The sequence below is a fragment of the Copadichromis virginalis genome, linkage group LG10 (assembly GCF_057382275.1).
Source record: "Copadichromis virginalis isolate Kocher_CV1m ecotype Utaka linkage group LG10, C_Virginalis_male_GT1.1, whole genome shotgun sequence".
In the NCBI taxonomy this organism is placed as follows: Eukaryota; Metazoa; Chordata; class Actinopteri; order Cichliformes; family Cichlidae; genus Copadichromis; species Copadichromis virginalis.
The window spans coordinates 33,364,549-33,381,418 of NC_140627.1; the positions used below are offsets into that span (position 1 = coordinate 33,364,549).

The 16,870-nt window shown below is 42.3% G+C and overlaps 1 protein-coding gene across 2 annotated transcripts in view; it reads left to right on the plus strand.

Moving 5' to 3' along the window:
• The window catches only part of LOC146700852 (glutamate receptor 1-like), a 109,181-nt gene that overhangs the window by 30,891 nt on the left and 61,420 nt on the right, over positions 1-16,870 (plus strand). For both annotated transcript variants that reach the window (XM_085471105.1, XM_085471106.1), the window contains exon 3: positions 15,781-16,020. In XM_085471105.1, the coding sequence (XP_085327231.1) occupies positions 15,781-16,020 (240 nt within the window). The remainder of the gene's footprint in view (positions 1-15,780; positions 16,021-16,870) is intronic.

Here is a 16,870-nt window from a genome sequence, read left to right on the forward strand (position 1 = left end):
GGAGTCTGGACTTGGCTGAACACTGGTGAGTTCAGTATGTTTTCCGAACTTTTACCAGCAGACTGTTCTTATTTTAACACATCGAGGACATCAGGAAGAGGAGGTACGGCGGTTGTTTTTAAAAAGGATTTTAAATGTAAACCACACTTTTTACAGCCTTCTTCCAGCTTTGAGCTGATGTGTTTTGAAGTTATTTGCTCTAACTCAGTGCTCTTTGCTGTTATTTATCATCCCCCTAAATCAGGGGTCCCCAATCCCAGTCCATGAGGGCCGGTGTCCCTGCAGGTTCTAGATGTGTCCTTGATCCATCACAGCTGATTTAAATGGATAAATAACCATCTTGAAGTTCTCCAGAAGCCTGGTAATGAACTAATCATGTGATTCAGGTGTGCTGACCCAGGGTGGGATCTAAACCCTGCAGGGACACCGGCCCTTGTGTACTGGGATTGGGGACCCCTGCCCTAAATATACTAAGGACTTCATAAATGACTTTTCAGAATTTCTAGCTGGGTTATGCCCAACTACGATTACGTTCTCATTGTGGGAGATTTTAACATTCGTGTCTGCTACTGATACTGTGTTTTCGCGCACTACAGGTCAAAACAGTGCTCCAGCTTGCCTCTGTCGGATCATCAACCCCTTCCACTACTGCCCGGTTCTCCTCTGCCTTTAGCCAGCTGTCTGTCCCTTCCGATCTGGACACAGAGGTCCTTAGCTCTTGGTTTGAATCCTCGTGCCTAACTATTTTGGACTCTGTGGCTCCACTTAAAACCAGGCAGCCCAATGCTAAAACCGAGCCTTGGTTTAATGAACCACTCGGGCTGTGAGGAGGGAATGTCATAGAGCTGAATGTAGATGGAAGAGGGACAATTTACAGGTGTCTCTACAACTCCTAAAGAACTCCTGGCATCTCTATCGTGATACGGTTAAAGAGGCTAAGAGGGAATACTTTCCCAAGATCATTTCCTCCAACAGTCATAATCCCCGTGTGTTATTTAACTCTATTGGTTTAGTTTTAAATGCTCCACAAAGTGGCTGTTTAGACGCCTCTATCAAATTATCTAATGATTTTATGTGTTTTTTTTTTTATTGATAAGGTTGCAACCACACAGGACCTCATCTCTGCCCCTGAGTCTGACCTCTGTTTTAATCCCTTGCTCTGCTGTTTTCGACCAGTTCAAGCCCATAACTCTTTCTTATTTAGAGGATGTGGTTGGGCACCTGAGGCCCTCTGGTTCTCCAAATGATCCTCTACTGCCACATTTTTTTAAGGAGATATTTTCTTGCATAGGGCAGGCTGTTCTTACTGTTATAAATAGCAGTTTAAGATCTGGTGTAGTCCCTGCTAATTTTAAGCATGCAATAGTACAGCTCTTGCTTAAGAAACCTGCCCTGGACCACACTGTATTGGCTAACTATAGGCCTATCTCTAAGCTGCCTTTTATGTCTAAAATCTTAGAGAAAATACTGTACTCCCAGTTGGTGGACTTTTTCAATGAGAATGGTATTCTAGAGGTTTTAAAAACCTTCACAGCACTGAGTCAGCTCAGTTAAAGGTTTTGAATGACATCCTTCTTACCTGTGATCCAGGTAATTATGTTGTTCTTGTCCTTCTTGACCTAACAGCTGCTTTTGATACCGTAGACCACAACATCTTATTGTCTCGCTTACACCATCCTGCAGGCATCTGTGGTACGGCTTTGAATTGGTTTAGGTCCGATCTTACTGACAGAACTTTTAATGTTAATTTTTTAGGGTATGAGTCCTTTTCTGCCACGTTTCAGTTTGGGGTCCCACATGGCTCAGGTTTAGGGCCTTTGCTTTTTGCATTGTACTTACAGCCCTTGGGTACCATCCTTATAGGCATGGAATAGCCTTCCACTGCTATGCTGACGACCAGTGTTGGGTGTAACACGTTACTGTAATTAAATTACTTTTCCACTGAAAAGTAGAGTAACTGATTACTGTTCATTTTTAGGTATTTTAATTACATTGACTTACAATGTGCTTGCGTTACATTGTAAAATAATTAAACTCGCTGAATATCATTATTTAATTTCAATCATTTGTCTTCTAAACGTAGAGGTAAACTCTGCCGCTTTAACATCGCTGTAGTGCAGCTGCTCGTCATTTCGCGTCAGTTTGCTGCACAGTCGTATTCTAAAGCAGGAGCTGCCGGACTCGGCTGAAGCGAGTTTTATGAAATGGACATATTCCCGTCTCTTCACTTTTCTGAAACAAGCAGACAAGAACATTACAGTAATATGTAAAAACTATCGGCGGCTGTTAATAGCAGGAGTAATCTGCTGAAGCGCCTGACACAGAGCACAGACGAACACTTCTGAGTGATCCTTGTTCATCATCCATGGATAACACAGCGGCAACTCCTGCTGAGCAGCAAAACCTGATTTTACTTCAGCAGCACAGAAGGTGCTTAAAAAGGTGAGCTTAAAAATAACTGCAGGCGACACTGTGGAAGAGATGCTACCGCTGCTGTAGAGTCCCTGTCTTTAAAAAAAAAGATTTATTATTTAAAGAGTTTAATTTCTATTGTTTGTCCACTCAATGTTTTATTGGGATTTTAAGAAGTATTTAGTTAAATTACTTATTTAGTAATTAAGTTACTTTTCAGACACAGTAATTAGATAAGTATTTTAAATACAATATTGATTAAGTAATTAGTAATTAATTACTTTTTTTAAAGTAACTTACCTTAACTTACAACACTGCTGACGACTGTCAGATTTATTTGCCTCTGGAGCAGAAAGGCGCCTCTTCCATTCAACCACTTTTGACATGTCTAGATGATATTAAAACTTGGATGGCCCCAAATTTTCTAAGATTCAATTCAAGCAAAGCTGAGGTGATTGTGTTTGGTCCTAGTGGACCTTGTGACCCCTCCACTATTGATTTGGGACCCTGGCAGAGTATTTTACGCATGTTGTCACTAACTTGGGTTTTTAGATGGATAGTGATTTTAAATTGAACACTCAAATTACTGTCAAGTCCAGTTTTTATCACGTAAGAGAGAGCATATAACTCCTATCCTGGCTTCACTCAGCTGGCTGCTTGTTCATTTTAGAGTTCATTTTAAAATTTTAATGTTTGTTTTTAAATGTTTAAATGGTCTTGCTCCACCTTATCTCTCTGAGCTTCTTCATGCTTCTTCACCTCCTAGGTCTCTCAGGTCAGCTGACGAGCTGCTCCTGGAGGTACCCAGGTTTAAGAGGAAGCTCAGAGGGAACAGGGCTTTCTCTATTGTTGCTCCAAATCTCAGGAACAATTTGCCTCAGCTCATAAGAGAGGCTCCATCATTGTCCATCATTAAAACTCACTTTTGCTCCCTGACCCGGACTTTTTATATGTTTTTAGTCTAATTAAATTTGCATTTATTTTTATTTATTAATTTTTTTACATATACTATTTCACTATTGTTATTTGTTATGTCATGTGTACAGCACTTTATTTTCAGCTGAGAGTTGTTTTGAAAGTGCGATATAAATAAATTGCTTGCTTGCTTCAAGACATGCTTGCTGGAACGATTCAGAGGATTTTGTTATCTTTCTCCAAAGCCGGATAAGTTGTCCCCACTGTTTCCTGTTTTTTGCTAAGCTACACTAACTGCCTTCTGGCTTTGGCCTTTAACTGACACACTGACTCATCTCACTCTCAACAAGACGGCAGATAAGCTTTAATGAGTTGACTCTTGAGGTCGAGAACAGAGCAAAATATGTGGGACTGAGGTCGTGACCTTTTACAGTCACTGCAGAGCAGCAGAGGAGAGCGGGTGATGGAGAGAAGCCTGGATCTTAATAAAGATGTTGCGGCAATAATAAAAACATCGTGTTTCAAAGGAACCCAAATGCAGTCTTTGCCAATACGTCACCATGTCTCATTCACGCCAGCAAATTGGGCTGAATTGAATGGAGATGGACTGAATAGAAGTGAAATGAATTGAGTCAGGACAGGCAGAGAGAGGGATGGGGGTTGGAGCGAGCATCCCAGTGTAGCAGAGCATGTAACAGGGTTGTGAATGGAGCTTTAACCTGAGCGTGACCCCGTGTTAACGCAGGCTCAGACTCTGCTGATGGCTCCATGAACTCGCACCCCACCGCACCTTGAAAATCTGCGACGGCACCGTTTTATGAAGAAATATGGAGCTTATTTTATTTTTTCTTAGGCTGAAGTAATGGTTCGGGGCTGAGCGGCAGAAAATCCATCCGTCAGCAGAGAAGAAATGAAGTGGAGGAAAGTACTCCGAGCACAGAAAATGAAGTTTCTTTTATTTTGGCTAAGGTAATTTTTCGGGCCGTTAAATTGCTTTGCGACACCGCTCACCTGCAGGATTGTGAAATTAAACAAGTGTCACACTGAATTTTACTGCAGCAAACGTATAAAACACTGTTTGATTTCAAGGGAAAATATGAAGCGTCTCTATTGCTGAGCTAGTCTGTTAAATTTAAGGAAGAGTGACTATTCCATGGGTCTTATTTTACTTTATGATCGGCTCGGATCCCAAATAGTTTACAGCTGCATGTCAAGGCAGAGATAAGCAAACAATGAAGTCAAGGTAAAAATAAATAAATGAATAAAAATGAATAATGTGTTAAAAATAAATACATAGAATGACGAGGACAAATGTCTATAAATGAACAATCACAGAAGATTTCGTCTAGAAACCAGACTTTGTTATATATCTGATATTTTTATCCTTCCATCAGAAATGACTCCTGATTTTTGATTCCACCCTACCTGTCCTCTCTCCTCACCTTTGTCACGCAGTGTCTGTAGCTTTGGATGGCTGACCGCCGATATTTAACCTCATCTACCTAAACTACCTCCCCTTTAACTCTGTGTCCTCATTCACAATGAGACATTCTTGACCTTCTTTATACCTCTCCGCCAACACATTAACCGATCAGGTAAAAAAAGCCCACTGCCCTCTCTCATAGATGCCCGCATACCTTCACAGGTATGTCATGTGGACCAGCAGCATTCCACTCCTCACCCTCTTCATTAAGTGCTCTCACCCCTGATTGAACCGTTCTCCACCCATACATCCTCCTCTCATTTTAATTCATAAGCTTCTCAAAGTTAGATCTCTAACCACCAAACAGACTCCTCACCAGAATTAGGTGAACTAATGTTCGCTAATATTACTCGGAAACTCAGATTTATATTATGGAGACTGTTTGGCCAAACAGGCATTTGATCAACTTCAGCAAAAACCCCAAGCTGTCTGTCTGTATGTTATCATATCAGCTTATCATAAGAGCTGGCTATGCAAGGTTTTTATAAGAAAGATTGCTGTGAAATCAACTATGTTCCTTAAGCTAAGTGTTTGTATGGTATGGATAAGCATGGGTAATGTTATCGCTCATAGTAATAGTGCATTTAAATAAGCTGTCTGCCTCCACCATGTCTATGACTATTTTTAATAAAGTACTTTATGTTTAGGTAAATGATGTACTTTCATTTATGTCTTATTTATTTATTACCGTGGTATCAAACTTAGTTTCAGGCACTGGTGCATTCTGCTGGTGTTTGTACTGGTTACTACATTTCTGCTGTTTTGACCTCTCTGCTTTCTACCGTAAAAGCCAGCGTGGAGGCAGCTAGCTAGCTAGCTGTAACAAAGTCCCCTTTGTCATTCCACACAGGTCTACAGTATATACAGCACACTGCTCTCTCAGCTCTTATGCATACAACAGAACAACATTACAGTTTATATCTCACTGCTGTTTCAGCCAGTGTTAGCGCACACGTGGAGTGTGACTGCAGTCCATTAATCCCAAAGGTGTTCTGAGGTGACGCAGAGGTCTTTTAAAGTTTGAGTTTTCACACTTCATCAGACGGAGCAGCTGTAATATCACAGCTCCTCCTCTGAATCCTCAGCATTTTAACTTTGCACATTAAATATCAGCTGTAATCACTGAGCAGCAGCAGCATGGGAGCCCGCTCACTCACATTTTAACTCACCGCCCTCCCCGAGGGCCAGATGAAAATGGGAGGAGGAGGAAGGAGGCAGGGAGGGAGACGGAGGAGAAATTAAATGGTGATTCTCGCTGCCAGGACTCGCCTTATCAGGAGCGTACAGATTGAGACGACAGAAGGAAGAAACACGACTGCCCCGCTCCCCGTAGTTAGTGTTATTTGTTGTTTATTGGTGTAGAAAATAAAAAAAATAAAGAGCGCATCGTGTCGGACACACTGAGACAGGAAGCCGGTGGAAAGAGAGGAGCGAGAGAAACAGGAAGAGAGAGAGAGGGCTGATTTGGGTTGCTGGTGACATTTCGCCCTTGAGGACTCACTTGTAGTTACACGCTCAGTTGAATGCCTCAAATGTGAAATGAGGATAAAGTGCAGCCCTGAAAAAAAGAGCGCTGCGTGTATCGCCTGGAAAGACGTTTTATCTCAACAACACAATTTGGCAAATAATGGCAAAAACGAAAAGCCGTCTGTCAGACACGAGGGCTAGCTGCAGGGAGGGAGGGGATTATCTTTAATTAATAATCTTAATCTCTAATTTCATGTCGGACAAACAGAAGTGATATCAGATGGCAGAGTGGCAGGATAAAAGAGGAAGATTCAGATGTGTTCAGAGAGGAAATAACAAAGGAGGAGAGAGGAGAACTAAAGCGCAGAGTTTTAGAGAAGGAGCCGGAAACATCTCACTGTCCACTGACAAACGCTAAATGTTGGATTAAACAACAGAATCAAAACGCTGATGTGTGAAGAACTGGTTCCTGACCTCAGAGAGTTCAAAGGTCGCAGTCGGGCGTGTGGTTTTCCTTGTGTTTGAAACAGCTGTACTGCATTAAAACTATAATTTTCAGTATTGATCTTCTTGTGTTTGGATTTGGTTCAGTTGACCTCCGTTGCTATTAGGGACGAGGACATCGGGCTGTAACATACCAGTAGCTGAGCAACTTAATTATTTGATGGAGAAAAATAATATCGCAGACATTTTTCAGTCTGTTTTGCACATTTTACTGTTTCTGGTGACGTGTTGATAGCAGCAGACTCCAGAGAATTCAGAGTTTTAGTTTTATTGGAGCCCGTCTCTGTTGCTCACAGCATCATGATAAACAGGCTTAATGACTTGTTTGTGATCAAAAATATAAATATGTCCTGGAGATATTTTACTGTTGAAATGAATTAAGTGAGTTCTGCCTCTCGGGGCTTTACATTTTGGCTTTACAAACTCCCTGAAGACCAAATTATTAGACGTTACATTAATACCTCTTATCATGCTAATGACATTCAGTCAGAGACTTTATATATAGTTTTTTACATTGTCTACTTTAAGTATTTGCTAAAAGAATTCAAACTATTACATAAAACCTTCCTTCATGTAAACACAGATAAAAGAGAAACTATGATTATTGCTCCTGATCGTGAGATTTTAGAAATTAGGGGTTATATCTTCTTCTAAATCTTCTCCTCTTCAGTCAAGCCTCAGAAATTTGGGTGTCATAGCTACTGGGTGCTTTGCATCCATCCTGCAGGTATGAGGAAAAAACTTGAGATTTTGCTTCCAGGAAATGCACTTAGGCCATGTGAATCAGCAGGTTGCCTGGGAAAATCAATTAATAAAGGTTTATTTAAAGTGAAAGCAGAGTTCTGTTGATTTAACTTCGTGGTAAGTTTTGGTTCAGCTTTTTATTATAAGAGATTCAGTGAATTCACCTAAATAAGGACCTTTTTTTTTTTTTTTCAATAATTTAACTGATATCAACCTTTTTTTTAGTTTGTTTGAATTTATTGTCACTGTTCCAGAATAACAAAGAAATTAAATCACCATGAAAACTTTGAGCTTTTCATTTTTGAACATTTTGACATCAGACACATTTCATCAGTCATTTTAGTTGCACATATGCCAACAACTGTCAGGTTGTAGTTAATGGACTCAGGCGCAGGCCGGGAATCCTTGCAGAGTAGACAGTCAGTTTATTAACACAACGACACCAGGTGACACTGTTTGCAACGTGCTGGAGGGAGGGGATGGGGGTCCAGGGCATGTGAGGGGAAGAACGGAAATCAGACACACTCCAAAGAATCTCTCTCCTTTCTCCACAGTGGGGTAACACAAATCCACTCACTCGTCCACACAGTAACAGGCAGGCAGGGGAAGGTCCGGGGTAGATCTGTACACAGAAACTAGCGTTAACGACGAACTGACGGAAATTTAACTCACTAACGGCAGAGTGTCTGACGCTGATAGCCCAATGATCCAGCGACGAGTAACACAGTGCTGCCGTCTTAAATAGACCTTGCGATCACCCAGCAGGTGTGGAGATGGCAGGTGCGTGGGCCAGGGGCGGGGGCCCATAATGAGCACCGCCCCTACAGGTGAGAGAGAAGGAGAGAGCAAAAAACAACAAAACACATGTTGCCTAGTACAGGATCAGCTGGTGAGGCACAGGGACCATGACAAGAGCAAGGTCAAGGTTTGTCTTCTTCTGCTAAATAAAGGCTGAGTGGTTCACGCAGCTTTTGTTATCTCTGCAGTGAATTGTGGGTAAATCTCTGTGGATGATTGAAATGTAAATGTAGAGGTTCTGAGCTCTGAGCTGACAGATGGGGTTTGAACCTACAACTGTAGGGGGGGTAACACATGTAGAGAGGCTCTAGATCAGCGTGTCTGTGTAACTTTGTGTGTGTCAGAGCTGCGTTCTCAGCAGGAGATTATTGCATTGATGCCTCAGAGGCAGCAGTTGCCTAAATGACTTTAGTGTGTGTGTGTGTGTGTGTGTGTGTGTGTGTGTGTGTGTGTGTGCGCTGCATCACCCCGAGGAAGGCAGTCATTTAATTCATTATTCAGCATTGCTACAAAACACATTAATTAGAGCCTGAGGTTGGGCTGGGTTCACAGTGCCGCTCAGATCACTGCGAGTCAGAATTGAAATTTCATCTCTTCTAATTTTATTTGAACTGAAGATCTCACTGTTGGCCTCTCGGTCCTGGACACCTGCTTCCAGAGCCTTTAACACCGAATAAATGACGTGTAGTTGCCGTACACTGTACACGTAGCCACTGTGACAGCACTCTGAAGCTAAAGTAGCACCTACAGCTCCTCACGTTCGTATCCACACCTGTTGATTTTTACATTTGTACATTTTTAAAGCTTAGTTATAAAAGCATCCCCCCCTTTGCAGAATGGAAGTGAGCTATTATACTTTTTGTGTGTTTGTTTGTTTGCAGTGGGCTGTAAGCATGTTTATTTCTGCTGTGAAGTCAGACAATTTAACATTAGACACAGCTGGACTTTACTGTTGAGATTTATACGTTGAAACCACCCAAGTTTAAAAAGTCTAAGAATATAAACTCAGATGGACATTTAAAGGGTATTTAGACAGAGGGCTCATGTCTTCACCACTCCACTGTCTGTGAACTTTGAAGTTCCCATTTTGGGCTTTTATAATGTCACACACTTCCAGCTGAATCTCTCCCTGAACGTCACCTCAGATCAAATAAACGGTGAATATAAATGTCACTATGAAAGCTTTGGTGCTGGAGTTACTCCTCTTTCTGTTTCCGACCTGACTCGATGTCACTCTGTTAGAAGCGACAGTGACTCGTGCTGGCCGAGTGACAGAATGCCGAACGGCGCACCGAGACAGTGACCTGATCATCGGCTGTGTGTCTCCGGGCCGGCCTGTTTGCTCGGTGGAGGAGAGTAAACAGTCGAGAAGGAGGATGACGGTGAAAGCCTAAGGTTAATAGATGTCCTCACAATTACCCGCCTGTTCCCCTGGGCAGAAGAGTCCTTTCTTCCTCTTCTCTCTCCCTGCAAACATGAGGGTGATGATGATTATTCATCACAGACAGGCAGATCTGCAGAGATGGACCGGCGTGTCAGGAGGATGAATGGCTCTGTGGGTAGACGCGGTCTCAGCTGCGGGCCCCGTGGCACTTGGCGTCGTCGACTGTGGGCTGTGTTTAAATAAAGCTCTGTCTAAAAGCCTTAGGTGGCGAGGAGCGAGCTGTCTGACTGGAGGAGCCTCTGTGGGTACGAGGCGAGGTCAGCTCATTCGCTGAGACGCCGTGATCGATGTCCTCATTCACTGTTTGGCTCCTGAACGTTAAAGGTGGCTTGAATCAGGACAGCTGTGGTTTAAACATCTGTGGTGGAGACAGGAAGTCCAGCACGTAGTGAACCCATACTGGACTTTTGATTGGTGTTACAGCAAATGAGGTACATCTAATATGAATCTTATTTAGCAGCTTTAAGGTTGCACTCGCACTGTGGTTAAAATGTGTCCGGCCTTGTTTTTAGTAGTTTTTAGCATCTAAACTTAAACAGCAAGTGAAAGTAATATGAGTGGAAATGAAACAAGTCATCAAGAGGGAAATAAACTGAAGTGCCAAACACAAAGATGGGAACAGGGTCTAATAAAAGTATAACTAATAGCATCACACGTACCTGCACTCTCCTGTATTTTAAGAACATCTCCAGTGATCTCCAATAGTGGTTTCTATTTGCCAGGCCCTCGAACTTTCTTCTGACTGATGTGAAAACAATTTCCTCTGTTTTTATGTGTGTTTAATGCACCCAAGTTACCAGAGTGCCTATGAACCAGTCCACACACAAATGCAGTTTCCACCTATCTGTCAGCACAACCAGGCAACACACAGCCAGGTCCAGGCTGTGTTGATCTCTGCACACACTCAACCAATTATCTGCTGTCTCAGCTGTTCTTGGACACGTTCTGCTGCCAAACCGCAAAGACATCACAACTGGATGAGACTTCAGAAACGCACAGAATTCAGTGGTGGTGAGTTGAGCCGTGTGTTTGAGTATTTGGGTGTGTACGCAACGTTGAGTTGTTGACTTTGATATAGCTGGAAACTATTAGCTGATTCAAGCTTGCAGTTAAAATAAACATAGAAAAGTCATAAATTGCACAAAATAACACATTTTTCCAAATGATTTTCAAGTGCGATTAAAATCACCCGAGCTGGACGATTTCATGAAAATCGTTGCAACTCATGTTTAACTAAAACCTGCACGTTATGCGCCGTAGTCTCACCAAAATCCTGTCACACATCACTGACCTCCTCTCGATCATCAGAGGAACTGAATCGTTTTGGAAAGAACGACGACAGCTTGTTTGCATTGTATATTCTCAAACTGGATCAGTGTCTATATTAAAAAAAATAGACTGAAACGGCAAAACTCACATTAAAAAAATGTCCCATTTGACATAAAGGCAGCATCAACATTAAGGCCAAAAAAAGGGAATGTGCCTGGCTCTGCCAAGTTTAAAGAATCTGACTGCAAGCATGTCTTCACACCACTATTCAACACTCTGCAGGCTGATTTTTAACCCCTACAAAGCTGAAAAAAGATTGTTGTGTTGCTGTGCATTCAATCTCAAACTCTTTGAAATCAATGACCGGGTCAAGAAAGAGTCTCACGTTTGACATTTCTCCTGGTTACTTACTTACAAAAGGAAAAATAGTTACACTGACGACAACCACATTTGGTATTTTATGCAACAGTTTATAAAAGGCATTAAAAAAAAGAATATTCATACATTTAAAGAGACAAAATATGACATGAATTTTAAATCATTATGGAAAAAAACAGCACAAACTGAGCTCATTAAATCAACAAAGACAGCTATTTATGTAATGCTACATAAATTAGAAACCACTTCATTGGCTAATCCCATAGGTTAAACATCTGGACTCCCATCATGTTGGCTTTAATTTAAACACAACTAACTACAAAGCTTCCCAAGGCTCGCAGCATCTGTCAACTCTGTGCTGCCCGACCCCCTCTGATGAAGGACCCGCCTGTCGTCCCAGTTGGACAGCAGCGCTAATGCTAAGAGACAGATACCTCGTTAGCACTGATAGCATTTGCCTGAGGGTAAACATCTATTGTTAGCATGATAGCATGGCCCCACAGGGGATGGTTATTTCCAGTGTGAGTCTGCTAAGGGTAGATGGTCTTGCTGTTAGCATGTTAGCGCTGGCCTCAGGGATCTGCACCAAGGACACACACACATTCACAAAGAAAGTAGACGAGGACATCTGTCAGCACCTATGTGTCTGATCCAATACTGATTCATTGATTAGCAGTTTGGCAGCGATTTAGCAAATTTAGAAACAAAAAAACAGATGAATAAGTACATTTCAGCAGTTTGATTTTAAAACTGCAAAAAGTGGATTCTTTTTTGAGTTTTGGTCAGTCTGTGGACCATTTATTAAGAAGTTTACTCAGGAGAAACAAAAGCATATTGAATCAACAGCTCCACGGCTGGAAGAAAGACTGAAGAACCTATTAATTAACAGTTGTTCTCTGAATTTGAATGCATCCGAATAGCTTTACTTCCAGTGTGGGTGGGTGAGACAACCTGGAGATTTAACCATATTTGCTTTATATCTGTAACTGTATAGCGATTACACAAGCTTATAGGTCAATTACTGCCAAAAGAGGGGTTGATGTTTCACTAACCTGACGCACCAGATGTTTGTTATGCAGAACCATCTGGAAGGTCATCATCGTAAACTGTTTAGAAAAAGGCCAACACTAAAAAATAGGTTACTGAATTACAAACAGATGTCTGTTGCCGTGTATGAACTTTTGAACTCTCACTGTTTTTAACTTTGACACATAACATCAATGAACCACTACCAGAGGAACCAGCATGGCAACAAAGTTCAGCTCAAACTCAAACAGTAGATTGGCCAAATGCTGTAGCCCCAATCAACTGATAGGTCAGATAGTTTCCTTTTACACTTGGAGAAGCTGAATGTCATACAGGGTTCAATATTTATGCATTTGGGTCTCAGGTTTTCACTTGATCAGTGTCAGCGCCATAGACAAAAGCCTGTAATGATTAAATACTCTCCAGCTCTGACAAACAGTCATGTCCTGGTCGTTGTGTCCTTGGGCAAGACACTTTACCCTACCGCCTACTGGTGTTGGCCAGAGGGGCCGATGGCGCGATATGGCAGCCTCGCTTCTGTCAGTCTGCCCCAGGGCAGCTGTGGCTACAACTGTAGCCTCCGCCAGTGTGTGAATGTGAGAGTGAATGAATAGTGGCATTGTAAAGCGCTTTGGGTGCCTTGAAAAGCGCTATATAAATCCAATCCATTATTATTATCATTATCATTATGTCAGGAAGAAAGCTTGAAGTTAATAACCATCACACCTAAAGCACCTCTATAGCTACCAATGTAGGAAGACCAAGTACTGGGTCCAAGTGCTTAGCTTGAAGTTGAGTGTACTGGCAGTTATGCTTTGTGAATGAGCCAAAACATTAAAAGAAGTGAGAAGTGCATAGCACTGAGCTTCTTGCAGACCTAACTTAGATTGTAAATCTGCTGAGTTACATGCCCTGTTAGCAGCAGCACTCCCCGATGGCAGTCGTCTCTCTCCCGATTAGTGTCAAAAGCCTTCCAACTCCCCAGATTCCAATCAAATCAGGCCTCAAAGGGATGTATATGAACAAGCCTGAACTATGGAGGCAACCAAAGGTCCACCACCAAGCTGGTACAAAAGAGGTCATGATGCAGTCACAGTTTTGTGCAGTCTGTACCTTTGCAGATCAGGACTGATCTGGCAGCATAGAGAGGGGGTGTAACAAAACATTGGCACAGGTGGTTTTAATATTGCTGCTCACTGGTGTAGATGCCTCCTTCTTTCCTTCTTTCCTCTCAGGTTTCACTTGTTTTAGCCTAAATGGGGATTTTTCTGGGTGATGACACACAAATATGGACATGTTTTGATTCAGTCTAAATCCGGGAGGACCATAAAATGAGCCAGTGATTTACAGAATGACTTTTGGAGCCTCAGCAGTGAGTATTATTTTGTCTTAAGACTTAATCCCTGACTGTGAAGGATCTCAGAGTAATTTGATTAGAGCTATTGTGTGTACGGGGATTTAGCATGTGGGAGCGCTTTGTGTGAAACAGGAAGCTGCTCTTCATCAGCTACACAGCGGCAGATAAGTCAGCTGCAGAGATGATGTCTGTTTACCATGAAGATAAGGACACTTTATCATCTGTTAGCTTATTACCACATGGAGATTGGGCTGTTCTGTGTTGATGGGAGGAAGAAAACCCACTGGAAGCGCTGATAAAACAATAAACATGCATGAAAAATGGCAGAGGTCAGCATATTCAGAAGTGTTCATGTTTGTTTGAAGAAGACTGTTAAAAATGCCAAAGAAAGGCGACCCGAATGTGACAAGATAACGCTAAGAAGAAGGAAAAAAGCTGTCACGGTTTTGCACCATTAAGTCAAAATGAAGCACAGTGTGACTGAGGAGTCATAATAAAGTGTACGAGCTAGATTTTACTCGTGGATTGTTTGCTGACCTGGATTTATGGACAACTGGAGCTTAAAAACAAGACAGACAATGAGACAAATGGCATTATTAGAGAGAGAGAGAGTAAGTGCGAGGGAAGAGAACGGGAGGTGAGCGAGAGGCCAGAGGATGGAGGGACTCCTAGTGACAGAGGATGGAGGCAGATGACGAGGTTTTTATTGTTGATGTCACGCTGGTTTGCAAACAGCCAGTGAACTCACAGGTCACAGGAAGGTAGGCATTACTATGAGCACCGGCACTCTGTAACCTCCGGCCGAAGGCACAGAAGCAAAATGAAGCAGATGTGGGAAGAGAGAGACAGCTGGCCTTTAAAGGGACAGTTCTCCCCAAACACTCTGGTCTGTAGTGTTTTTCATTCACTTCTGTTTATTCTGGATTGTTTTGATGTGAGATGCCCAGTTTGTCAGAGATGTCTGTCTTCTCTTGAATGTAATTGAACTAAATGGTATTGCCTTGTGGGACGAAAATTAAAAATGCCAGCGTTGCTGTCTCTTTCCAGAAATCGTGACCCAGTAAGTAAAAAAAACAAACTCCATAAACCTCCAGGAGCAGCGTCGTGTTAGAAGGCTTTTCCTTCTGCTGAGAAACGTTTCTGTTACTACGTCTAACGAAAGACTCGTGGCTGTGACCATGTGACAGGATGTAAACATTACTTTCCTCTGATGTTAGCTAGCAACACAGGTTTTTTGTTGTAGTTGGTGATGTAAATAATGGAATAATGGCCTGTTTTATTTTTGAGTAAATGTGTCAGAAAAGACACAAATGCTGGGGCACTGAGGATAACAATAAGAGTCCACTGATTAATATTCAGCAACAAAAAGGAAGAGAAATGCTAACGACAGTGACATGATCACTTGTGACTGATTATTCTGCAGAAACTCTACATTCTTAGTTATCATGTAACTACATGTAACCCCTTTACCGCATACGCCGTTACCTTCCATGGCGACCACGTCGACCTGATGTGTGGTCATATTTCTCAGGAGGTGCACGTCAGGTTCTGTGGAAGGTTAAGGGTAGATTTCCCACAGAAGTCTAAATCAGGTCACATGTTTTGAGCAACGTTTAGTTTCATTAAACAAAAGAAAAGAAAAGATGTGGGAGTGGGGTGTTGGGGCAATAACCCACTGCCCCCCATCCTTTCAAGGCCCATGGTCTGAGTCAAATTTGTTCCCCTTTTCAGATCTTGGTATATTAAACATCGTCAGTATGTTGGAGTCATATCTAACCACGTCTATGTGTTTAATGTTACTTCAGTTATATGAACTGTAAAGATTTTTTTTGTCAGACATGTAATAAACACACTTGTGGAAACTTTGTTCCAGTAGATGTTGGGATTTGTTAGTTTGGCTCCAAATGGCAGACGGACTAAAGCATTCAAAAATGATCTAAATAAACATTAATGAAACCCTCTTGTTCTGTGTTTCTGTACCAGTCTGCTCACAGTTCTCTAAGGGAGTGTACGCCATCATGGGTCTGTACGACCGGCGGACGGTCAACATGCTGATGTCCTTCTGCGGGTCTCTGCACGTCTGCTTCGTCACGCCGTCCTTCCCCGTGCAGACCAACAACCAGTTCGTCCTGCAGCTGCGGCCCCAGCTGCAGGAGCCCCTCATGGCCCTGCTCGAGCACTTCTACTGGACCAGGTTCGTCTACATGTACAGCTCTGAATCAGGTGAGGACGCCAGCATGCAGCACAAATGGTTTCTCTGTATCAAGTTTCGTGTTGGAGTGCCTGTTCAGCAAGCAGTGCAACATTACTCCTGAGCAAAGTGTGCGGGTCTGAGGAGGGGGCGGGGTTAAAGAGCATGTGTTTGTTCGTTCTCGATGTTCTCAGACTCTTTAGTCTGAGTGGAGAACTGAAAGTAAGAGAAACCTGGATTTAGAAATCAATTTGTTCTAATGTTAACGTGATGCTCTCGGTGGGTATAAAAACAAAAATAGATATCTGGAAGATTATTTTATTTCATTACAAAACCAAAGCTTTAGAAATGACAAACAATGAGTTACGGTAACATTGCGGTAAGTCTGAAGTTTTCTCATGTCAGCAAACAGAAAAAGGGGAAAATATGTCTGGTTGGTCTGACACTGAAGCATTCAGGGTCAGCATATCCAGGATAGAGAAACAAGAAGAAGCTGGTTGTCAACTCGATGAATTAACGCAGACCTTATCGTTCTGACCAAACGCAAACACGGACGGGTCCACTGGCAGCAGATTTCATAAAAGAAGATCAATCTGTGATATTAGCAAAATATGTGAGACATCAATCAACAGTCAAAGCAGCAGTGTGTGAGTGTGCGTGACGAGGGAAGTGTTGTACGGCGTTTTATTTTTAACAGTCAGGAAGGAAAGAGCTCAGTGTGCTCAATGAAAGCTAATAGGCTAATCGCTTTCACGGCGCTATCATCCAGGCACGCGGCGCCATGGCTGTAATTACAGATGTGTATTCCAGTAAATCAGCGTGTCGCTCCGATGGCTTCTTCTGATGTGTGACACAGTTTCACACTCCGCCTTCTAGCTGCAG